Genomic DNA, 27,090 nt, shown 5'->3' with positions numbered 1-27,090 from the left:
ACACATACGCAAGGTGTGTGTGTTGTTAGTTCATGAGTCAACTGCATTTTAGGCATATGAGAATATATTCTCAATGTGCCTGATGTTAAAAACATCTGGAAGTAAATCATAGGCAAGTGAGACAACTCACATCAGGTCCCTTCCTGGAACAACAAGCATCAATGTTTTGTCATTGTTGTGACTTTTCAATGTCATGTGCTGAACAAGGCCTGCTGCAAGCCATATTGCCAACTATGACTATATGCTAAATAGTTTGAAAACCATCTGCTGGCATGTCCCAACATTTCATGTCATAGAAAATAATTCAAATATGAATTAGAAGCAGCTTGAGGTATATAAACAAAATCAAACACACCTACATAAGGTGTGTGTATTGTTAGTTCATGGATCAGCTGCATTTTCGGTATAAATGAATATATTCTCAATGTGTCTGGTGTTAAAAGCACCTGAAAGTTAATCATAGGCAAGTGAGACAACTCACATCAGGATTTATAGTATGGTTCAATTAATTTGGTATCCAGACTAAATGTTACGTCAACAAAATTTACCTTACAGTAATTATTTTCTATAGTCTGAAAATTTTGAAGAGTTTAAATGGTTGTTTCTTACATCTCTCTATTTCTAATTTACTACAACTATCTAATATGAAGAGTGTCATCCCTATGTAGACCATCTACTTCCCAACCTAAGAAACTAGGACTCCATCTGGAATAGGAAAAATATTCTGACAAGATCAGTGATTTGTGCTAAGTCACTTGATCCCATTGCTGTGTTGAAACAGCCAGCCCTATCAGACCTCAACTTCAATTTGTTATTGAAATCTATTTGAGTGCTATATGCAGCTAGCATTTAATCTATATCCAACCTAGATGAATCCGAATTGTGCATAGCAAAAATGAGAGCCTTATTAACTAGTACTGGATTAATAGTAGAATAATAATTCAATATGTCAAGTTGTATAAACTTGCTACTATTTTACTCCTCTGAACTTTTGAACCATCCAACTTGTCGCTCATACAAGATGATTGCAGGAGTTTTTGATTGTAAAATATTTAATGTAGTACTATATTGTAAGGTATTTACTTGTGCTGCCAGTTGCCTATGATCTGTACCTATTATTGTGGCAATAGTTAACTTTATGCTGATGAAATTTTGTAAAATGCCTGCACACACATGAAAATGTATGTTTTGGTCTTTTTTAATGTATTGACACATTTGATCAAAAAGGTTTTGCTTCTTTGCCAAATTTAAAATGCACTTCTCATTGGAATATATTTCTAACAGTTCCAACAATGCCCCAGCTCATTGTTAATTTCATTATCCTTCAATTTCCATATAAGTTTACATTAGGAGTTTGTGGAAGTTATTCATTTTTGTGGGTGGGGAGGTTCTTTTAAATGTATTTTCTTTGAATTCTCTGCACTGCACTTCTCTTCACTGTCGAACAAGTGGTTTTGTGTATTTGCCATTAAGCTAAAATTACATTGTCATTTAGGGTGAAGTGCTTCTATTTCTGTGACTGGATGGATATTTGATCTGTGATATCTCAGATGTAATCTTGTCTGTATAATTTTGTAAAATGCTTGCACACAAAAAATATTTTCGTCTTAACATTGTTTTCATGGAAGAGCTTATGATATTTATGTGTTATGTAGAAATTTTTTCTTATAAAGGAAAACAAATTACTAGCTGTACTAGAAATTAACTCTCATGGTATTGAGGAAGCTGGTTAAATCAGATGCTGCTTCATTTTGTAGTTCTAATTTGTTTTACTTTTTTTTTTTTGTTTTGAAGGGAGCATCCAGTCTGATGCCACCTCCGGTAGCACCTGTTCGCAAGAAGAAACAACGGTCTAAGACAATGTATTCCAGTAAAGAAAACTTGGATATGGACTTTGTGTAAGTTACATCACAATATGTTTTTCTTTCCTTATTTTTCTAAATTTCAACTTTTGTCATCATCTCTACCTTTGTCATAATGAAAGCATCTAACCTGATGCTGTACTGTCTATACCAACTTGACCAGCTTCACATATGCATTTCTTTTGATGCACAACTTTTTACATCAGTATCATTTAGTCATGAGCATCTCATATGGTATAATGCATATATGAAGCATCTATAAAATTATCATGAAACAATACAATAAAGTTAACTTTTTCAGGTCCATGGGCCTTGAAATGGGCACTGAAAGCTAAAACTTTCAAACTGTTAAGCTGAACAAAAACTTTTCAGTTATATCATAGCAAGCAGTTGTTCTAACTTCTTTATAATTATTACAGCTATTTGGATTGATTCAATATGAGCAAGGACACGATGCAATGCTAGTAACAGTTTTCAAGCTATTGAGCTATTGAGCTTTCAACAGTTTATATATGAAGTTAAACTGCCTTTTGTCTATGTGTTCATTTTATTTGGTGCCAAATAACTGATGTAGCCAAAATAAAGGTCAGTAATTTTGTGATTTGAATGGTAGTGATAGTGGCAATATTTTTTTTCATCTTGGTGCAGGCATGATTGTGTGGTTAAGAAGCTCACCTTGCAACCACATGGTATTGGGTTCAGTTCCACTTTGCAGCACCTTGAGCAAGTGTCTCCTAGTATAGTCCCAGGCCTACCAACGTTGTGTATGTGAATTTAATTGATGTAAACTGTATGGAAGCCTGTCTCTCTCTCTCTCACACACACACACACACACACACACACACACACATACATGTATGTATGTATATATGTTTGTTCCCCCTTCCCCTCCTGACTACTTGTATTGGTTTGTTTACATCCCCGTAACTTAGTGATTGGGTAAGAGACCAGTAGAATGAGTACCAGATTTAAAAACTAAATACTGGTTCAATTCGTTTGACTAAACCTTTCAAGGTGTTGCCCCAGCATTGCCACTGAGCAATGTCCGAAACAAGTATATGATAAATAGATAACACACAGAAATTTACTGTTAACTCCTTTGCTTCAGATCAATATATCAGCCAGTGTCACATGAGTCAGAATAAGTGAAATCAACAATTGCGTATTAAGTAAGCTTTCCAGTAAATGTTTGTTGGTAGTCCCATAACCTATTACTTATTAAAGGTGCCATTGAGGGTAATAGAATGGTTAAATCTTTAGAGCATCTGGTGGAATGATTTGCAGTATTTTATTCTGACTGTTCACGATCTAAGTTCAAAACCCACTGGTGTTAACTTTACCTTTTATCCCTCTGATCTCGGTATTTGTCTGGTCAAAAGTACCAGTCAAATATAAAGGTCAGTTTGACTAATTCCCACACCCAAATATCTAAAATATTAGAAATTATTACAAATACTACTAAAGACTACATCCTCCTCTAGTACGTAGGTCAGTTCAGTTCAAAAGTAAGGTCCAAATTCAGCACAGTAACCAAATGAGGTAGCCTTTACATAGTCACTCAACCTATTAGAAAAAGCAGCCAATTACCACTCACATCATGCATTACCATTTTCAGTCAAAAAAAAAAATGAAGAAAAATAAAAAACAACCATGTTCAATTGTGTTGTCGTAGATCTATCCCTAAGAAAATAGGTTAATCATAGCAAAAACGGCCTTTGATCATACAAGTACTCTATTAGAATTGACCTAAACCTTAACAACAGTTAATGAATTGAAGACTAGTTCAAATATGTGAGATATCTCAACATGTAAAAGTTTTTCTCTGCAATTTGTCAGAGAAGAGACGTTCTTGCTTAAGACAAAAAGACATTAAAATACCACAGTGCTTTAACTGGTTCAAATATCTCTGACATATTTGAACTGATGCTAAGTTTATATAATTTCCTTCGCTGTTTCATGCATCTACTTGAGTATTTGTTCCAGCTTTGCAGCCAGTACACATAACCAGTAAATAACCTTTTCTGCTCTAAGTGCACAACCTGAAATTTTGTTGGATTGGGTAGTTGATTATATGGAGCCCAACACTTGACGGGTACAGGTTGTCGTCGACTTGTCGTAAGTCAGCCTATATGTCTACATAACTTTGTTTTAAATTTTTATGTTCTTAAGGTACATTCTCAGGTAAAAGTCACACACAGCATTCTGTATTATACTATTATACTTGCGTTAGTCAAAAAATTCAGAGCCTCAAGCAATCTTATAAACAAAAACGAGGTTGCCTCGGTGTCTCTGTGACAGGATATTCATCCAACATTTGGGATAACCACAGTGGCAATCAATAATGAAACCTAGAAGAAGCGTTTGTTAGCTGACATCGCCCGTAGATGGGTTAATTTCAAAGAAATTAAACTCGTTAGATTTCAACTGGACTATTTATTATTCCTACCAGGAGCTGATGCACCAATCATCGTAAAGTCAATTGGTCGTAAGTCAGATAGGTCGTAAGTCAGATAGGTCGTAAGTCAGATAGGTCGTAAGTCAGATAGGTCGTAAGTCAGATAGGTCGTAAGTCAGATAGGTCGTAAGTCAACGATGATCTGTACTTATTTCATTGACCCTGAAATGATGAAAGGCAGAGTCGACTTTGGTAGAATTTGAACTGAGAATCCAAAAATGAATGAAATGCCCCTCAGCATTTTGTCTGGTACGCTAATGACTCTGCCACCTCAACACCTTTTCAATCAGTAAATAATATTCACTGATTTATTATAAAGGAAGTTTTGTTTCATCATCATCATCTCCAGAGTTGCCTCTATTGGTATCAGTTCCTTAAAAGAACTGACAAGTTTGAAATGCATCCATCAATCCAATAGAGGGCACTCTTAGCTGACTCTGGTGTTTAAATACTTTTTATTTTATATATACCCAGGCTTATTCCCCTTTTTTTTTTTTTAGGATTGGGTATCTATTCATTTCCCAACTCAAGAGGTGACCCCCATCCTATGCTCGGGTCAAGGCATAGAATGCAATCCCCAATATCAGCAGTGGGGCCCGACAGCATATGCTGGTCTACTCCTGCCACATCATGCTGATTCCGTATTCCTTTGAGCAATATTAATTCATTCATCCGTCCACAAACACTCCAAGCTTTCCTATCATTCATAAACTCTCTTGCCTCTCTCACTCCAACACTTCTAATTACCAAAGCTTTCCTCACTTCATCCATCCACACAAACCGAGGTCTGCCTCTGATTCTGCTGCCTACCACTTCAGCCTTCATTACCCTCCTTACTATCCACTCCTTATCCATCCTCTCCATGTGGCCAAACCACCTCAACATTCGTCTATCCATTCTGGTTAGATTTTCTCTCATTCCTGTTTGCCTTCATACCTCCTCATTCTGCATCCTGTCCATCCATGTCACACCAACCATAGCCCTTAAACATCTCATCTCAAACACTTTTAAATCGCCTCCTTTCCACCTCTCTCAAACCCCATGTTTCTGCACCATATAACATTGTCAGCACAATCATTCCCTCATATACACCTCTTTTCACTTTCATACTCAACCTTTTATCTCTTAGCATACCTTTCAACAGCTTCCCTTCCTCGCTCTATATCCCACTTCCTCAGCCACCCCACCCCCCATCTACTGTCACATGTGATCCCAGATACTTAAAAACACTCACCTCCTCTAACATCTCACCATTTATGTTCACATTCATCCTACCGGCCATTCCATCTCTCCTGGGTATGTCTCTAAACTACATCCGGTAGTGGGACCCTGGAGCCCTGGTTTCAGTGTTTGAGGAGTGTGGAACGACCTCTGGGTCTACTCTAGCCTGGAGTGGTAGCACCTGTAAGGGTCCCAGCTATGGATTAACAAGCAAACTCCCCTGTAGCTGGGAGTGGGAGTAGTAGAATGCAGTTGCCTTATTCCCTGCAGGAGCAAGGGGACTGGGAATCCACTCCTAGAAATTTCTGCTCTTAAAAAGACAACAGGAAGAAGAAAAGGGGGTGGGAGAGGGTTAGCACCTAATCTCTCAAACATACTTGAACTAAAGTTTGTATTCTTGCTTTCACTGCTTTGCACATCTACTCACATATTAACAACAGTATTTTCAGTTTCCCATGGTAATGTATATCCGTTCTTGCTACCTTGTATCAACTTGATTAGTTATTGGAAGGGGACGAGCATTGAGAATTATGTCTTGGACTTGTTCAGTAAGAGTGATAATGATAGTGTATGCACTATTAAAACCTTCATTTAGTATTCCTATGTCATATTAATTCAATCACTTATTGCTACTGCAAAACGTCATCATTACTGACTTGGTGAGCACATGCCTGTTTTCTGACAAAATGATATATATTTTGTATGACACTATGTGTAGACAGGACTATGTGTAGACAGGAGGCATCCAAAGAAAATGTAACTCTTTGAATATTCACTAAATATTTGCAACTAACAAAGGAATCTCTGTACTGTTGCTTGATATGTGTAACAATCAAATCTCTAAATCATATTTTACTCTTATTAAAAAAAAAAAACAGACACACTGGGTAATAGTTAGTTCTAGAGATTATAAAATATCTGAAATAAGGATAGAATCATCACAGCTGGAATACTCTCAGCAATAGATCTGCTTGAAGAGGACTAACTTGGGGCTAGACAACAACTAACTATCCCAACCACAAGGTATTACTACTTTTTATTTTATTTTATCTTTCTTTTGTTTTATCCATTTATATTTTTGGCTTTTCAGGAACATACGTTTACAACGGAAGGGCTCCAATACATCACTGAACTCTTCTTCATTTGTATAATAACATGACTCTAGCCATAAGTGTGACCAACCATGAAAAGTCTGAATCCACAAGATGGGAGTGATATTTGGAAAGAAACACCAGCTTCAGGGTGGTCAATTAAAAACTGCTGCTGATTTATATGATCATTTATCATCTATTCATTTATTCCAATCACTAATAAAACAGTGAAATAACAACTTCGTACCTGGCAATCACTAGAATCTTCTCGTTTATTTGATCAATTGCAACATTAATTTGTCATTTATTCTATACGTTTTGGTTTTTTTTTGCTTTGTTTTTGTTTTTTCCTTGCTGATGTATTTTTAAATACATATATCTTTGTTCATCACAGGTTAGGTTCCAAAACCGAACAGTGATAAATTAATCCTTTCCAAGTACTTTGTAAATGGAGCAAATGGTAGATTTGCCACCCACAGCTACAAAGTTTCTACTATCGTGTATTTTCTTCCTCATCTCTACCTTTCCCTGTAGAGAATATACTCATCTGCACTGTTGTTAAGATCAGATGCCTTTGTATTTTGTGTTTGTTCACCTGTCTTGTGTTAACAGGTATGTGTATATAGATCCATATAAACAGTACACAATCTCACAGTACAGTCATGTAAACATAAGTAATAGAAAGTGCATTCCAGATTGTTGGGGCACATTTTTATAGTACAAGCAGAATCTTTGATTGCCGACTTGTAACGTAACACCTTTATATCTGGCAATTTCTAGAATTTTCAATCCATAAGCATAACATTGTTCACAATTGAGCATACTATGTTATCCTGGATCAATGATCAATGAATCAGTGATAAACAAGGCTACATCTACTAGGTTTTATACGCATGATTTTATACATATACAGGGGTTGGATAAAATGATGGAAACACCCTAAAATTACAAACAAATTTATTTTAATATAGAATAGGACTGCATTTGGCAGTAATTACAGCTTGAATTCTATGAGGTATAGACTTGTACAAAGTTTGAATTGTTTCCTAAGGAATTTTTGTCCATTCTTCAGCTAAAACAGTCTCCAGTTCTTGTAGTAATGATGATGGAGGATATCGACTCCTTACTTGTTTTTCTAAAATGCACCAGAAATGTTCAATAATATTGAGATCTGGGGACTGTTGTGGCCAGATAAGATGTTCAACTTCACTAGAATGTTCCTTGTGCCATTCAGTAACGAATTTAGCTGTGTGAATTGGTGCATTATCATCCTGAAAGATTGCGTTTCCCTCCGGAAACAGTTTCGCAACCATAGGATGAATTTGATCAGATAAAATGCTTAAATAGTCTTTACTATAAATAATTCTGCCACGAAGGGAAACCATTGGGCTGGCAGATTTCCAAGATATAGCTCCCCAGATCATCACAGATCCTCCTCCATGTTTAACAGTTGGAAGAAGGCAGTCTGGGTCAAATGCTTCTTTTGGCTGTTTCTACATGTATACTCGGCCGGTGGTCGGAAATAGGGTAAAGGATGACTCGTCTGAGAAAATAACATTCTTCCACTACTCTAGGAATCAATTCTGTGGGTTTTTACTCCACTCTAAATGCTTTGCAACATTTGTTTTTGAAAGTAGTAGTTTTCTGGTTGCAGCCCTCCCATGAAATCTAGCTTTGTGCAGCTCCTGGCAAAATTTTTTGTGGAAACTGGGTTCTCAAGGTTGTCAGTAAGCTCTGCAGTAATTTTGGGAGCTGTACTTTTGTGATCCTTTCTAACAATTCGTGTAAGAGTTCAACAGTTCTTATCTGAAAGTTTTGGTTTTCTTCTTTCGACGAGGAGGTTTTTGCACTTTCTCGAAGGCTGTCATTATTTTCGAGAATACACTAAACATTTCATCTGTTTTCATTATGCTAGTGCCTGCCACACGAGCCCCAACAATTTGACCTCTTTGAAAGTCTGATAAATCTGTCATTTTAATGAATTTTAATTACCTTTTTCATATGATATCTGAAAAGAAACAGCAATTTTAGCAAAACATATTAAGCAACACTAATAGTAAATAAAAAAAACATAAAAATAAACAAGCTTCTGACAATTTCATAGGTATTTCAAAATTATGATGCTAGGTGTTTCCATTATTTTGTCCAACCCCTGTATAATTACAGTGCTGATTTTTATCTCACTTCCAGTGAAAGAGCTTTGTTTCAGAGCTGGAGACCAACTTTTTATCTGTTGGTATTTATATTCCTTACAAATAAAGAATATACATAGACAGAAACTATAACTTACTGGCAAACAAGTTGATTTGATAGCATGTACCACGTTTTACTTATTGTTTTAGTTGCCTATGTTGACATAAGCAGACATCGATATCTTCTCAGTCCTCACACCCTTGATGCTGCAAAACATCCAGTGTTACAACAGCTTACACCAGCAAGTAACTACTACTTATTTTTTCTCTGTACACACACACACACACACACACACACACACACATATTTTAATATTTGTTTTCATGTTCAGTTATAATAAAAACAATTTTACATTAATTTGATAGGTCACTCTGTACTTTTATAGAGTATAAATTTATTTTAAATTCAAATTACGATGAACGTAAACAAACAAATGAAGTTTGCTTTTAGAAGCATTGAGATGTCTTAAAAAGTTAGAGAAGTGATTTTAAATTCTCAAACGCAGGATAATGCTAATTCTTAGATAATATTATTGACAGTGACTTTGAAGTTTTGGCCAGTTAGCCCATCGTCAGACTTTTCTTTTCTCTTTCCTATTTTTATACACGAATATATACACACCTTTCATAGTGCCCCACTTTCACATATATTTAAATGCCTAAAATATTATATTATTAAATACCCATACTGGAAACAGGATTGAAGAAATATTTATAAACACATAGCCCACAAATTCTACCTCCATAAAACACATGGGTTAAAATTTCTTCATATTAATCAGATTGCTTATAGAACAATGAACACCTAGAGAGAAACATACACCTACCCACATCTTGTGAACATCAAAGCACAAGATGAATATCTATACTAACAACACAATGACATATCTGACTAATAACCCCCATCTTCCAATAAAAACAGAAAATACCCTTAATAACTACAAGTAAAGAAACTGACCAGCCAAAACATGCCAGCTACTTGCATTCTTGTGTGAACCCCTAAAAAATTCATATACAAAAAGAGTTGGCACGCCTAATTACTAAGTTTTTAAATACTGATCTTTGTACCTTTGAACTTTACATTGTCAAAGCTAAGGATTTAATCCAATAAAATCAAAATAACTAAGACTATTGGCATAGCCTATAACTACTGACCAAAAGGGACACACATAAATATGCATAATTGCTTACAAGGTTCTACTTACATGAATAAATTTTAAACAATAACATATCTCCAAATTTAATCAATAAAGATTTCTCCAAAACAGCACTCCATAACAACCCATCCTAAAACATAATTACTACTCCACTCAAACCCACAATCCCACAGAAAATTTTAACTTAACACAGACTGTATGAAACCAAGATTAATGCATTGCAGTTTGACATTAGTTTAACTGGTTGAAATGGCAAAGTCACTGTTTATGATTGGATGATCTACATTTCAAGGCAAAGAATGTGATGTACATTATATTTTAATCTGAAAAATAGCTTATATGTTGCAAACGTACTTCACTGTAGTTAAGTATTTATGTATCTGTCATATATATATATATATATATATATCATCATCATCGTTTAACGTCCGCTTTCCATGCTAGCATGGGTTGGACGATTTGATTGAGGACTGGTGAAACCCGATGGCTACACCAAGCTCCAATCTGATTTGGCAGAGTTTCTACAGCTGGATGCTCTTCCTAACGCCAACCACTCCAAGAGTGTAGTGGGTGCTTTTACATGCCACCGGCACAAAGGCCAGTCAGGTGCTACTGGCAACAGCCACGCTCAAAATGGTGTATTTTACGTGCCACCTGCACAGGAGCCAGTCCAGCGGCACTGGCAACAATCTCGCTCGAATGACTTTTGACGTGCCACTGGCACAAGTGCCAGGAAGGCGATGCTGGTAACGATCACACTTGGTGCTCTTAGCACTCCACTGGTACAGGTACCATCACAATTTCGCTTTCGCTTGTCTCAACAGGTCTTCACAAGCCGAGTTTAGTGTCCAATGAAGGAAAGGTACGCATAAGTGGGCTAGCTACATCCCTGGCAGAGGCTTTGGATTTTGGTCTCACTTGGCTTGCTGGTTCTTCTCATGCACAGCATATTTCCAAAGGTCTCAGTCAGAAGTCATTGCCTCGGTGAGGCCTAATGTTCGAAGGTCATGCTTCACCACCTCATCCCAGGTCTTCCTGGCCTGCCTCTTCCACAGGTTCCCTCACCTGCTAGGGTGTGGCATTTTTTCACACAGCTATCCTCATCCATTCTTGCCACGTGACCGTACCAGCGCAATCGTCTCTCTTGCACACCACAACTGATGCTTCTTAGGTCTAACTTTTCTCTCAAGGTACTTACACTCTGCCGAGTATGCACACTGACATTACACATCCATCGGAGCATACTGGCTTCATTCCTTTTGAGCTTACGCATGTCCTCAGCAGTCACGGCCCATGTTTCACTGCTATGTAGCATGTCTATTCGTACACATGCGTCATACAGTCTGTCTTTTACTCTGAGAGAGAGGCCCTTTGTCACCAGCAGAGGTAAGAGCTCTCTGAACTTTGCCCAGGCTATTCTTATTCTAGCAGCTACACTTTCAGCGCACCCTCCCCCACTACTAACTTGGTCACCTAGATAGTGGAAGCTATCAACTACATCTAGTTTTTCTCCCTGGAATGTGGCAGAAGTTGTTTTCTGCACATTTTCAGTGTTTACTGCTCCTGAACATCTGCCACATACAAAAACTATCTTGCTAGTTAACCTTCCTTTGATATTGCTGCACCGCTTATGTGTCATAGCTTGCACTCAGTACATCTTATAAAGTTTCTACCTATGCCTTTTCTACAGATTGAGCAGGGCCATCTACCTGAAGAGGTTTGTGTTTTCCTACCTTCCTACTTATTAGGACTTTGGTTTTAATTAGGAAAAAAAAACAAAAAACAGGTATATAATTACAGAATAACTTTATTTATCTAAAAGTGCTATGAGGACAAAAAATAAACCTTTTCTATAATGTTATTCAATAAAGCCACCTTCAGCTTCAGCAACTGCTTCTATATGATACCTCAATCATTTACATGCTTGAATCAAGTGGTCATGGTTCAGTTTGAACATTACTCTGACTATGGCAGCTTTCAAAGAATCTTTGGTGTTATTGGTATGTTCATTGACTTCTCTCTCAACAACACTCCACATATAATAGTCCAATAGATTGAGATCTGGGGAATTAGGAGGCCAAATGTTAGGGGTTATGTGACCATGAAAATTTTCAGCCATCCAATCCTGCGTTACTGGAGCCATGTGTGATAGTGCAGAGTCTTACTGAAACACATATGGCCTTCCATTGCATCCACTGTCTATCCAGGGCTTAATTATTTCCAGGACCTCAATGTAGGCAGCAGAGTTAACTCTAAGGCCTTGTGGAAAGAAGTAGGGAGGCATCACATGTCCTTCATTGCTGACAACCCCTAAAACTATGACACAGTTGTAGGAAATTTTGTATGCATAACACTTGGAAGTTCAGAAGGGTCTACACATAGCCATCTGTCATTTCTTCTGTTAACTTTTTGATCTTGGTCGAAGTTTTTCTCATTTGAGAAAAACCAAATCAAATCTTCTTCTGCTGGATTTTTCAGTTTGTTTCAAAGATCTGATGTAGTCATTTTCTTTTGCTTTTTCTGACAAATTGACCTTTCCTCATCATGTAAAATTTATATCTGATGTCTTCGTGGACAACATTTCTGATTGTTCCTTCTGACACATGGAGATCTTTTGCAGTTGACCTCATGGACTTTCCCGGATTGTAATCAATTGTCTGTTCTGATTTCAGAGCGTTCAGAATGCTTTTTATGCTTTGCTACTGGTGATACGTTTCCATCTTTAGTCTCTAACTCTTTACAAACTTTGTAGACGAAATATCTGGCAACTTTTAAAAATTGAGATATTTCTAAATCGCTATGCTCAGCCTTTATATCCACAATAACAGCATGCCTCTTCATTTCTTGAGTAAGCTGAGGGTCTACCATTATTATTTTCTGAAACAAAGATTATACAGAATGCAGCAATGACCCAAAAATGGTATGTCTTCAAATACATTACGCACCCTGTATATATATATATATATATATATATATATATATATATATATATATATATATATATATATATATATATATATATATATATATATATATAGAGAGAGAGGTGAGAGTTTATAACAACCATCTAAGGGATACTTGTATACAATGAAACCACTGGTGTATTAACTATATTTAATTATGAGCATTGGTATTAATGCTCATAAATGATAGGTAATGACAAAAATAAACTCAAGTTTATCAATATTCAAGGGAAGCAGAAAATGGAGACATGATTGATGAATAACAATTGATTTACGCTTTGGGACTGAACCCGGAACCATGTGGTTGGTATCTATATATATATATATATATATATATATATATACATGTGATCGGTGGAATTCATTCATGCCCAGCAAGAATCACCAGTGGTGTCTCTCAGGGGACTGTTTTGGACCCATTTCTGATTATCGTCTATATAAACGACATAGTGGAGGCGCAATGGCCCAGTGGTTAGGGCAGCGGACTCGCGGTCATAGGATCGCAGTTTCGATTCCCAGACCGGGCGTTGTGAGTGTTTATTGAGCAAAAACACCTAAAGCTCCACGAGGCTCCGGCAGGAGATGGTGGCGAACCCTGCTGTACTCTTTCACCACAACTTTCTCTCACTCTTTCTTCCTGTTTCTGTTACACTGTGTCACGCTGAATATCCCCGGGAACTACGTTAAGGTACACGTGTCTGTGGAGTACTCAGCCATTTGCACGTTAATTTCACGAGCAGGCTGTTCCGTTGATCGGATCAACTGGAACCGTCGACGTCGTGAGCGACAGAGTGCCAACACAACACACAAACGGCATTTCAAACGTCATCAAACACAGCAAAGTAAACATATTTGCAGTTGAAACCAAGCTCCTGAAGATTATCAATAGATAACAAGGCCGAACTGAACTCCAGACGGATCTGCATGCTGTAAGCCAACTGGCAGACAAAAACAAAATGTTGTTAAATGAGGGAAAATTTAAACTGATGCATTTTGGAAAAAAAAGATTACGTTTAACCAAACAGATTCTCTTCAATCAGAGGAACCACTCACAATAACATTTAGTGACTTTACAGTGATTGTTGACAACAATCACAGCCGGAGTATCCACATCAATAATAAAGTGGATATAGTTCGCAGGACGAGCTCCTGGATCCTCAGAACTTTCTGGTCAGAGAGCAAGATGTCATCATTCCTCTCTTCTCTTCCTTTTTAGGGCTACACCTAGAATCCTGCTACACCTGTGGTCTTCCCACACAAAGCAAAACGTTGCAAGAATTGAGCCACCCCAGAAAGTTCACTAAAAAATCAAGGGCATGGCTGATTTTGATTATTGGGACCATTGTAAAACATAGAAACTTTATTTACTCCAACACTGTTGTCAGTGCTACATCAGTTGCACAATGTGGAGAATACATCATCAGCATAAGACCTTCACATTAGATTCAGAATTTATCCAAGGCTGGGACCACGTGGTATATGCCTCCCACACTATTCAGGATCACAGCACATAAATTCATTACAACACAATTTCTTTTCCTTCGACAGGTCCTGCTCTATTTTAACATTATCCCAAAACAAATCAAAGAAGAAAAACATACCATCACCTTCAAATGAAACCTGGACAAATTTCTTCAAGGAATAACAGACAATCCACCTATACCTGGGTACATCTCAGTCAACAACTCCTTACTTGAATGGGCAATAGTAACATAAAACCCGACCAAAACATGACTTACCAGATCCGATTAAATGTTGCTATTAAGTTAAACATACTCTGGGCCAATCTTTGGCCGAAATATCTCTAAGTTATCTGTCTATCTATTTATCTAGCTATCTATCAGCCTGTCTGTCTGTTTGTCTGTCTGTCTGTTTGTCTATCTATCTGCCTGTTTGTCTGTCAGTATATTTGTATGTATGTATGTATTTATGTATGTATGTATGAATATATGTATGTATGCCTCATCTGTATTTAATAATTTAAATTCTTCCTCTGAAGAAGGAGTTGATTTTTTACAAAGATACAAAGCTCCATCTTTGGAATGTAGATAACGAAAACAATGTCACATTTTAAACCTGAGTAACGTCTTGCATACTTTTACTGTTCCTCTTACAGATTGTATTTGCAACGTGCGAATCAGTTGGTTGATTACTTTTTCTGAAAAGCCAAGCTTATCTAGACTTACAGTTAGTTATTGATATAAATATAAATTTGTATTCCGGATATAGAAGCTGGAAGTTTCGAAGCAGTTATCCATAGTTATCTTCTTTCTCTGATTTTCAAAGAGATACTCGCATTAGCAGGACAGCTAACCTCCATCAGGGTACATGGCTTTTCTTGTCTGTTCGAAACAACAATATCCGGCATGTTATGCTTACACCTGACAGATGTTTTGACGGGTATGTTCCACCAATATTCCTTGTGTTGATATTTGTGTACGTATTCAATAACAGACGTATACTCTACATACTAACTTAGGCACGTAAGTACATCCATACATACGAGAGAGAGAGAGAGAGAGAGAGAGAGAAAGAGATAGAGAGATAGAGATACAAAGAGAGAAGAGCGAGAGAGAGAGAAACGTGCGAGAGTCAGAGGAACAAGATACAGAGAGCAGAGAGAGAGAGAGAGAGAGGAGCGTGAGAGATAGTGGAGCAAGAGGGAGAGAGAGAGTGAATATGCGAGAGAGAAAGAGAGAAAGATAGAGCGAGAGAGAGAGACAGAGACAGAGCGAGAGAGAGAGAGATGAGCACCAGAGAGGAGTTAGAGAGAGAGGAGCGAGAGAGAGAGGAGCAAGAGAGAGTGGAGCGAGAGAGAGGAACGAGAGAGAGAGGAGCGAGAGAGAGAGAAAAGAGAAAAATTATCACCAAACATTTTGATCAAAATTTTCATCAAAAATTTTCATCAAAATTTTCATCAAAAATTTTCATCAAAATTTTCACCAAAATTTTCATCAAAAATTTTCATCAAAAATTTTCATCAAAATTTTCATCAAAAATTTTTATCAAAATTTTCACCAAAAATTTTCAAGTTTTCATCAAAAATTTTCATCAAAAATTTTGATCAAAAGTTTCATCAAAAATTTTCATCAAAATTTTGATCTAAATTTTCATCAAAAATTTTCATCGAAAATTTTCAACAAAATTTTGATCAAAAATTTTTATCGAAAATTTCAAGAATTTTGATCGAAAATTTAGATCAAAATCTTTGATAAAAAATTTCAACAAAAGTTTTCACCAAAATTTTGATCAAAATTTTCATCAAACGTTTTCATCAAACATTTTCATCAGACATTTTCATCCAAAATTTCAACAACATATATATATATAATTATATATATATATATATATATAGATGAACCTACCTCGCGGCAGGAGGTGCAAATGAGGGTTGCTAAATCAAACTCCATTCTTCACCAAGTGCCACATATTGTAAGAGGCTCCCTGTAATAACAGTGTAGCAACATGGTGGTGCATTAGCATGGCCGCAGCTCTAAGCTGAAACTTTAAAAAAAAATATATATATATATATATATGATTAGTTAATCCAATAAAACAAACACAAGAGAGAAACAACGCGTGGACGTGGTATATGCAAAGTATTAGCAGACGCTCAGGGAAGGAAAAAAAGGTTAGTTTTATGTTTCGACCAAAGTTCTTCGTCAGAAACAGGAGACAGAGGAAAGTCCAAGAGAAAAGGAAGACAGAGGAAAAAAAGCACCAACTATACACACACATATATATATGGGTGTATATATATATATATATATATATATATATATATATATATATACAGAGAGAGAGAGAGAGAGAGAGAGAGATACGCACACGCGCATACATGCATGCGTATACACTAAAAAATGTACAATAGTGTGAGTGCGCGTGAGTTTTTTGTATGTGCATAAGTGCGTGAGAGAGAGAATGTGTGTTTGTGTGTGTGTGTGTGTGTGTGTGTGCGTGTTTGTGACGTTTAACCTGCGACTTTTGAATATCGAAAATAACGCAATAGAAATTTCAGGGCAAGTTGACAAAAAGGTTTCAGTAGAGCTTTTCTAAATTTAATCAGCCTCGAAGAATTATATCTTTCAAATAACCACATTCAATATTTATCAAATAACAGTTTGTTACAGCTGAAAAATCTCAGAATCTTAAATTTACGCAACAATTTATTAGAATCATTTGATATAAAGATTAGTCATATGTTAAATTTATCATATTTAGATTTATCTAAAAACATTTTACAAGAACTGTCAGAAAACACTTTTAATACTCTTGAAAAAATATCTCACCACCATAAATTCACTGTCAACTTACAAAACAATAAATTGAAATGTGGTTGTGCACAGATAAGATTTCTCACAAGGCTCCACAACTACGCACTTCAGTTCGTTTGAAAATAATCCACTCGAAATGTACTCATCCTAACGGAACAGTGTGGAAGTTGAAAGGAAATCAGCTTGTTAGGATCGTAAGCTTTCTGAATCACACTTGTTCAGCCTTGATAGGGATAATAATTGCGATAAGTTTTGGTGTTGTAATACTGATTATATTTCTAGTTGCCTCACTCATTTACCATTTTAGATGGAAGCTACGATATTTATATTACATGATCAGAGAAAAGTATTCCTACAAACAACTCACTCCCGATGAATATATTTATGATGCATTTGTGATTTATGCCGACGAAAATCGAGATTTTGCATTAAATTATTTGATTCCAGAATTGGAAGGAAAAGAAAGCTTACGTTTGAATATTCATCACCGGGACTTCCCTGTGGGAAAATTGATAACAGAAAATATATTATCAGCAATCCAATCTAGACGAAAATGTATTATTTTATTAAGAAGGTAAGTAACATTCAGTAAAATTATAGCATCCACACACACACACACACGGTTTTAAGGGTACCACGAAAGACCTGGTTAAAGGCCCAATCTTCCGAGTTCTTTTACAGGGCTTAGAAAAACTGAAGGCTCGCAGCAATAATTGTGTGAATCTGAGAGGGGAATATGTTGAATATAATCATAATTTACTTATCCTCTTGTATTTCCTTTTACCCACAGCCAGGAACTTTTCAGCAGCCCCTCGTTCAAAGCAATTATTTGCATTATTTGTATTATTGGTTACTAACGGATATCCTCACATTCAACACATGTGTTGAGTACTAACTATAATATATATTTCTTTCTTTAGCGTAATTTGTTTTACATAAACGAAAAAATTTGAATGCATGCTTTAACTAACTCGGTAATAATTAGAAGCATTAACATCACTTAACGTTTCCGTGGGTCCGTGTTTAAAAAAGGATATGTAGGGGGACTAAACGTTGTAACAGAGTAGCAGTTGTGTAAGGGTGAGTAAGTGTGAGCTACGAAAATGTCTGCTGCGTCAAACTGTACTATCTATCCCATGTTCAATATACTCTATAATATTATCCATATCTATGCATGTGTATATATATATATATATACGCACAGATATTCATCTCCCTTTTTCACTCTCCTATCTTAGAAAGAACTTTTCCCCCACCACCTCCTCTTCCGGTCTTTTCATAATGTAACCTCGTGGACATCGGTACCATTTTCCTCTTTCTCCGTTCTTCCATTCTCCGAACTTTCCATCTTTCCGACGAAGGGCTACGCCCGAAACGTCATACACTCTCTCTTTCCTTTCCTGAGCGTCCAATAATACTATCCATATCACGTCCTCACTTTGTTGTTTTTGTGTTTTTTTTAACTATATATATATATATATATATATATATATATATATATATATATATATATATACATATATATACATATATACATATATATATATATATATATATATATATATATATATACATATATATATATATATATATACATATATATATATATATATATATATATATACATATATATATATATATATATATATATATACATATATATATATATATATATATATATATATATACATATATATACATATATACATATATATATATATATATATATATATATATATATATATATATATATATATATATAAGTGGAGGCTCAATGGCCCAGTGGTTAGGGCAGCGGACTCGCGGTCATAGGATCGCGGTTTCGATTCCCAGACCGGGCATTGTGAGTGTTTATTGAGCGAAAACACCTAAAGCTCCACGAGGCTCCGGCAGGGTATGGTGGCGAACCCTGCTGTACTCTTCCACCACAACTTTCTCTCACTCTTTCTTCCTGTTTCTTCTGTTGTACCTGTAATTCAAAGGGTCAGCCTTGTCACACTGTGTCACGCTGAATATCCCCGAGAACTACATTAAGGGTACACGTGTCTGTGGAGTGCTCACGTTAATTTCACGAGCAGCCTGTTCCGTTGATTAGATCAACTGGAACCTTCGACGTCGTAAGCGACTCAGTGCCAACAAACAATATATATATATATATATATATATGTGTGTGTGTGTGTGTGTGTATTATATACATAGGTGTGCGTACATGTATGTATGTATGTATATGTGCAGATTTATGTGTTTTGTTTTATGCATGTATTCTCATGCATTTAGTTGCATATCTAGACATGCTTATGTCTATGTTACTACGGAACTTAAATGCATCAAAGTTGCCGGTATAATGCAGACTGTCAAAACTCTTGTTTCATACGATAGAAGTCTCTATTATAACTGACTGTGCCCAGAGAGATAATTTCATTCCATGCATTTCACTTCAATTTCCCTTCATCTCCATCAAACTTGTTATTTCATATGAAGCGCCTTCAATTGCAAGTGAGCCTGTCTTTTTTCTATGATTATCAACATTGTCCCAGAGACAGTACCTCAAGGATATTGTTGAATAGGCAAATCCATGTTTCCCTCATAGCCTGCTTTATGTTGCATTCTCATGCTATCATCAGAACACCAGAACTCCACAGCACAAAAATGATGTCTACCCGAAAGCTATGAATAGATTTCTCTTAGAATTGTTTCCGATGGATGTGTTGTATTACAATTAAGAATTACGTGAAAATATATACAGTAAAACATAAAGATAGTATTTTCTTAATTCACAAAAGTAAAGCTAATGCTTTGCACATTCTAGAAAACTGGAAGAGTTAGAATTTAGGCATGTATTTTTGTTACAATGTAAATTTATGCGAACAGAATTACAAAATCTACTGCACAATAAAGTGCAGTAAGTTGAGTCGCACGAGTTTAACCAAAATGTGTGTACATAATCAGTACATCGAGTACCTCTGGGAGTATAACATTTTTATGACCGCCCAGCAGTAACTCTATTCAGCTGAATAGACGTCAGTGATTGGTTGAAATTACAGAAATACGACAACTTGCGAATTCCTTTTTTTTTTTGTTAAGAAGACTAAGAGTAAAAGATGTTTTATATGACACATTCTACCAGTGTCCCAAGTTTCAAAGTGTTTCGTTAGTGTTTCGTTAAGAAAATACTGGCGACCCCGTTTTAAAATAGATCCAATTAGAGAAATAAATAGGTTATCTGTAGACCATGGTTCGAAATCAATACTTTCTTACCGAAAATTTCTGTTTCTCCTCAGTACAGACTGCCATAGAGGTATAATCCAACAGAACCGTGTGCTAGCTGTCCCCAACGAATGAAAACACGTGCACACGGTTCTATTAATTATATAGAGTAATATTCAAAAGTCTTAAAGATCCCCCTCGTTGCCCGTGTCACATGGAATTGAAGAATTAGACTTTTGTTTTATATTTTCTCTAATGAACTGGACACCTATGATTCGAATTTCATCAAGATGAAGATAGGAAATTTTAATGGGTGTTCTTTCCCTCTTTACACACCCTAACAAAAATTCTAATCATGACATATTTATCCCATACTACTCATCTTTATGCCCAGATTTTAAAATCATAATCGTATAAAACCATTCAAAGGCTTTTGCTCTTGTCAAATGGAGCAGATGGAGCAGATGGAGCTCTAAAATGTTGGAGTTAAGGCCCCTATTAGAGGGGTCTTAAAGTCAACTAGAAAAGATGAATTGCTGGGAATCTTTTTTAACTTGTGTCTTATATCTATTTTCAAATTTCTTTGAAATCGGAAATATATGAATGTTCACTTGGTTTGTAAAAGAGAGCAAAGGTAGAGGAAACCAAAAGACAAACGATCACAATAAACAGTCAGTTTCCCTACCCTCATAGCAAAAATATATGAATTTCCATGGGGCTTATGGCCTCATTTATGCCCCCTCACTTTCAAACATATACTGCATTACATTTGCCCCTATGAATAGAACATAAATTCCAAATTTCATACAGATTCATTCAATAATTTTGACCTTTTTTGGATCATAAAAAATGACTAAAATTTGGGAGTTAATGCCCCCATTAGAATCCTCATGAGAAGCGGAAACTTTAGGAATACTTCTTGATTTGTGTCAATTACCTATGGTTGAAATTTCAACATCGGAAATTTATGAATTTTCATGGGGTGTTCTACTGCATTATACCCGCCCTAATGCATTGAATCTAAGTTTCAGATATCATAAGGATGATGACGATGAGGATAATAATAATAATAATAATAATAATAATAATAATAATAACATCGAAAAATACCTTAGGAATAAGAACCTAGGTTCGAAATTTCCCCAAGACACCTGATGAAGGCTGGAGGGTATACCAGCCGAAACGTTGTGTTAACAACAAACAAGACGAGGACAAATATCCGTCAAATGTAAATAATGTAAATAATTCCTCATCTCTTAAATATAGAACTGTATTGTCAAAAGGATCTATTCAGTAATTTTGGTCCATGAAAAATGACTAAAATTTGGGGGTTAAGCCTCCTTTAGAGAGACTTAGTATCATCTAAAGAAATGGAAAATTGGGGTATATTTTAAAATTTATTTCTAATACCTATGGTTCAAATTTCATCAAAATCCGAAGCATATGAATTTTCACGGTGGTTTCTGCCTCCACCACTTTATGCCCCCTCAAAATTGTATGAAACATACGGCATTACTCTTCTCCATAGGCTTGGATTTTGTGTTCCAAATTTCATTAGAATCGGTTCAGTAGTTTTCGAGTTTATAACACACGAACACACAAACATTGACCTTTATATAAAAGATACATACATACATACTCTCTTTCCTTTCCTGAGCGTCCAATAATACTATCCATATCACGTCCTCACTTTGTTGATTTTTTGTTTTTTTGTTATTGTTTTTTTGAACTATATATATATATATATATATATAAATTAAAACATAGGGTAAAAAATCAGATATTAATTAATATCGATTTATTACCAGGAAGCTAGCACATTTAAAGAATCAGAGAGATTCAGAAAAAATATCTGAGATCTTAGGGGATTAAAGTATATGTTTATTTATATCGTTGACCACTAAAGTGGACATTTAATGTGCTAGAAGTAGATCACATGTTGTGTCTACTAAGACCCAATGGTTCTCAAAAGAAATTCAGCGAAATACCAAAACGTATGCGGGCAAGACAGTGAAAATTACATAAATAAAACATTATTATTCACGGAAGGGTTTCGAAATCAACACTCATACCGAATATCTGCTTCTCTTCAGCGTGAACTGTAAGGAAAATATAATTCTCAGAACCTTATACAAGTTGTTCACCCCCAGAGGCAAACGTGTATATGAACGTGTATATGGTTCTGCTAATTATAACTTAATGGTAAAAATCAAAAGTCTTCATTTTGGCGCGCTAATTCTGGGAATATGTCTGCAGAAAATAGTTACTTCGTCGCATATATCCACTTTGAGAACTTGGTTATGGTTAATCAAATTAAAACATAGGGTAAAAAATCAGATATTAATTAATATCGATTTATTACTAGGATCTATTTCTAGCACATTAAATGTCCACTTTAGTGGTCATCGTTATATATAAACATATATATATATATATATATATATATATATATATATATATATATATATATATATATATATATATAAACATATATATATATATATATATATATATATATAAACATATATATATATATATATATATATATAAACATATATATATATATATATATATATATATATAAACATATATATATATATATATATATATATATATAAACATATATATATATATATATATATATATATATATATATATATATATATAAACATATATATATATATATATATATATATATACATATATATATATATATATATATATATATATATATATATAAACATATATATATATATATATATATATATATATATACATATATATATATATATATATATATATATATATATATATATACTTATATATATCTATTCATGCTATCTGATCAACTCTTTCTGTATATATAAGTTTGAAGAAGAGCTGGCATACTAAAAGCAAAATGGAGAAGGCAATCCTTAAAATGTTGAAGTACTTATATGTCAATCAGAAAATTAAAAGTGCTTGCTTCTGACAGTCGATTTATATCAAACCATACGCAGTTACATATGAAAATATGTCCACTTCTACACTAAAAGACTACACACACACACACACACACTATCTTTCTGTTTCTCTCTGTCTCTCTGTGTGTCTCTTTCTCTCACATACACGCACACATACACAGACAGACAGACAGACAGACAGACAGACAGACAGACAGACAGACAGACGCAAGTACATAATACATATGCAGGATGTAAAATAAAATATCCTACCCAACAAAAATCCTTTTTTGAAACATCAAAATATCAACTAGATTATGATTGAGAGATAACAGTTTACTTATAGTAGTCACTCACAGGGATAGTCGTGGTTGTCCGGATCTTATGTACACGCTTTTTGACGTGAAGCTTAGGAGGGCGGACACCTAACCGCCTTCGGAGGCATTTATTGGATCTTTTTTAAAACGGGGGCTACATTTTTCATTAACGAAACACTTTGAAACTTGGAACACTGGTAGAATGTGTCATATAAAACATCTTTTTCTCTTAGTCTTCTTTAAAAAAAAAGAAATCCATAAATTATTCCATGTTAAAGTTGTCGTATTTCTGTAATTTCAACCAATCACTGACGTCCATTCAGCCGATATACATTAAGTGCCGACTACATAAACAAACGATTCTGAAACAATTAATCCTAACCCTAACCCTAATTCTAACCCTAACCCTAACCCTAGGGTTAGGGTTAGGGTTAGGGTTAAAGCAAATTTAAAATGAAAAAAGCAAATAAAACGAAGAATCGTTTGTTTATGTAGTCGGCACTTAATGTATATCGACTGAATGGACGTCAGTGATTGGTTGAAATTATCGAAATAAGACAATTTTTTTACATGAAATAAATTCGAATACAAAAATATTTTTCTGTTCTATAACACAAAATAGATAAGTATACGAAGTTTGAAAGTCTTTCCGTACCAAAAACACTACGTAAAACATTAATGAAAAATGTGGCCCCCGTTTTAAAAAAGATCCCATTTATTTACCTTCCGCTCCGTCCTTTCCACGCTTGTCATTGGAATCTTATACAGTGTCAGTAACTATTGTTAAGGTTTTACTAAACATATTAAGTATACTCTTTTACTCTTTTTGTTGTTTCAGCCATTTGACTGTGGCCATACTGAAGCACCGTCTTTAGTCGAGTGAATCGACCCCAGGACTTATTCTTTGTAAGCCCAGTACTTATTCTATTGCTCCCTTTTGCCGAACCGCTAAGTTTCGGAGACATAAACACACCAACATCGGTTGTCAAGCGATGGTGGGGGAACAACACACACACACACACACACACACACACACACACACACACACACACACACACACACACACACACATATATATATATGACGGCCTTCTTTCAGTTTCCGTCAACCGAATCCACTTACAAGGCTTTGGTCGGTCCGAGGTCGGCTATACTAGAAGACACTTGCCGAAGCTTCTTACCACACAGCCACGCCTGCGCCTATATCACTGAATATATTATAAACTACACTTATATGGAGAAAAGGTTGGATATCGCTGATGATTCGCAATTAATGCCATCCACCGGTGCAGACTCTCATTTGGGCAGCCGATATAGTCGGTGTTTAATGAGCACGTTTCATGAACACGAGATTTGTATCTCCGAGTGTTTACAGGAAATTTAAGGCCTTCTAATCGTCAAATCCAATTTAGATCGGATGTGCTAATTATTATTCGTTACAAACACGGCTCCTGTCGCAAATAGGTAACTTATTCTTTGCCCGCCGGCTTTTTGCCACATCGCTGGCTATTGAGTCATTATTATAATATATCAGTTCGACAAATTTCTATTTTGGTGCTGACAATCATTTTCAGCCACTCGAAAAATCAAGGACAAATGCATCGATGTAACGATTTTTTTTAATGTTGCTATTTTAACACACACACACACACACGCACGCACGCACGCACGCACGCACGCACGCACGCACGCACGCACGCACGCACGCACGCACGCACGCACGCACGCACGCACGCACGCACGCACGCACGCACGCACGCACGCACGCACACACACACACACACACACACACACACACACACACACACACACACACACACACACACACACACACACCTTGTTTCTCTTATTCAGAGTTTACATCAGCAGGAAATCTTATCACTAGTTCTGCATATACATTATGTTTACCTCGCTACCAGAACACCAAATTCAGCACATAGATTAAAGACTTTACATTAATTAAATTTGTATTGGCTTAATCCATATCAATATACTGCATCATTATTGTTGGTATACATCTGTAGTAATTAATTAAATTAGCTGATTTGTTTTAGTCCATAAAGTATAACTTGTACATTTTAATAAGATACTCACATTTATCGTTCCACACTTAAAGTAATCTTTATTAATTCTTGTGTAAATTAACTTTCATATGCATTCCAGTATTTTAATAGTCATAAATAACAATTTCAAAGTTTAAAATAATTTATTGCCTACCTTATTAAATTATAAGCATTTTTCTTGATGACTGTAAATTGCACTTATTGCAAATTTAAATACATCAGTCTTTTAGCTGTAAAGGATGTTTTAGATTTTTCCAGAACATTTCTTGAGCAATCGCATTTTCTTTTGGAAATTCAATGTAACTCTGATTCTTTATCTGTTCAAGAATTGGTAATGGCAGCTATCTGTGTGGTACCTGCTCCAGTACCACAATAATTACTATATTTCTTTCGGTATGAATATATTCCATTTTAGTTAAGTTATATTCAAACATACACCATTTACTTTCCACAAAATATCTGCAAGAGAACAAAATAAAATATCAATGAACAATTCCGTATGTCAATAGTTTCTTAAAGCTTCAAATAAACTTCTAATGAAAGAACTGATATGCTATTTATAGTTTCATAATTTTCATTGTCCCAAATATTATATTATACGGATCTATTTTAAAACGGGGGCGCCAGTATTTTCTTAACGAAACACTAACGAAACACTTTGAAACTTGGGACACTGGTAGAATGTGTCATATAAAACATCTTTTACTCTTAGTCTTCTTAACAAAAAAAAGGAATTCGCAAGTTATTCCATGTTAAAGTTGTCGTATTTCTGTAATTTCAACCAATCACTGACGTCTATTCAGCTGAATAGAGTTACTGCTGGGCGGTCATAAAAATGTTATTCCCTGTGACATATTTCATCCGGTTTAATCGTAATTTATACGCATATATTGTTTATATAATAAATTACGTTGTGCGTATCTATGTGTGTAACAATTTTAGAGTTCGGATTCTAGAGTTAGGGTTAGTTTTAGGGTTAGGGTTACGGTTACGGTTAACAGTCTAGTTAGGGTTAGGGTTAAGGTTAGGGGATTAATACGATATACACCGTTACAGCGCTAACTGTTTTCAACTGAATAGACGTCAGTGATTAGTAGAAATTATCGAAATAAGACAATTTTTTACATGAAATAAATTCGAGTACAAAAATATTTTTCTGTTCTATAATACAAAATAGATAAGTATACGAAGTTTGAAAGTCTTTCCGTACCAAAAACACTACATAGAACATAAATGAAAACTGGCGCCCCCGTTTTAAAATAGATCCCTATAATTTTCACTAGTCTCGCCCGTATGTTTTTGCTTCGCTGAATTTTTTCTTTGAGAATTTTTAACTTCTAACACATT

The 27,090-nt window shown here is 35.3% G+C and overlaps 2 protein-coding genes across 5 annotated transcripts in view; both read left to right on the top strand.

The window, feature by feature from the left end:
• Positions 1–6,892, top strand: part of LOC106880999 (uncharacterized) — a 69,535-nt gene extending 62,643 nt beyond the window's left edge. Inside the window, exons 7-8 of the mRNA XM_089344856.1 lie at positions 1,795–1,898; positions 6,629–6,892. Coding sequence (XP_089200982.1) covers positions 1,795–1,898; positions 6,629–6,689 — 165 coding nt within the window. The 3' untranslated portion in view covers positions 6,690–6,892. The remainder of the gene's footprint in view (positions 1–1,794; positions 1,899–6,628) is intronic.
• Positions 6,893–16,851: 9,959 nt separating this feature from the next.
• LOC106882492 (toll-like receptor 4) overlaps positions 16,852–27,090 on the top strand; it is a 31,476-nt gene continuing 21,237 nt past the window's right edge. The window contains exon 1 of one of the 4 annotated variants that reach the window (XM_089353134.1): positions 16,852–17,789. In XM_089353134.1, coding sequence (XP_089209260.1) covers positions 17,272–17,789 — 518 coding nt within the window. In that variant the 5' untranslated portion in view covers positions 16,852–17,271. Of the gene's footprint in view, positions 17,790–24,519; positions 24,588–27,090 lie in introns of those variants that run through there. The other 3 variants (XR_016242081.1, XM_089353133.1, XM_089353135.1) reach the window with 3 other exon arrangements.

The sequence above is a fragment of the Octopus bimaculoides genome, chromosome 1 (genome assembly GCF_046866305.1).
Source record: "Octopus bimaculoides isolate indiv1 chromosome 1, ASM4686630v1, whole genome shotgun sequence".
NCBI classification, from domain to species: domain Eukaryota; kingdom Metazoa; phylum Mollusca; class Cephalopoda; order Octopoda; family Octopodidae; genus Octopus; species Octopus bimaculoides.
Note: the sequence above shows the minus strand (reverse complement) of the source record. Positions and strands in the feature narration are given on the sequence as shown.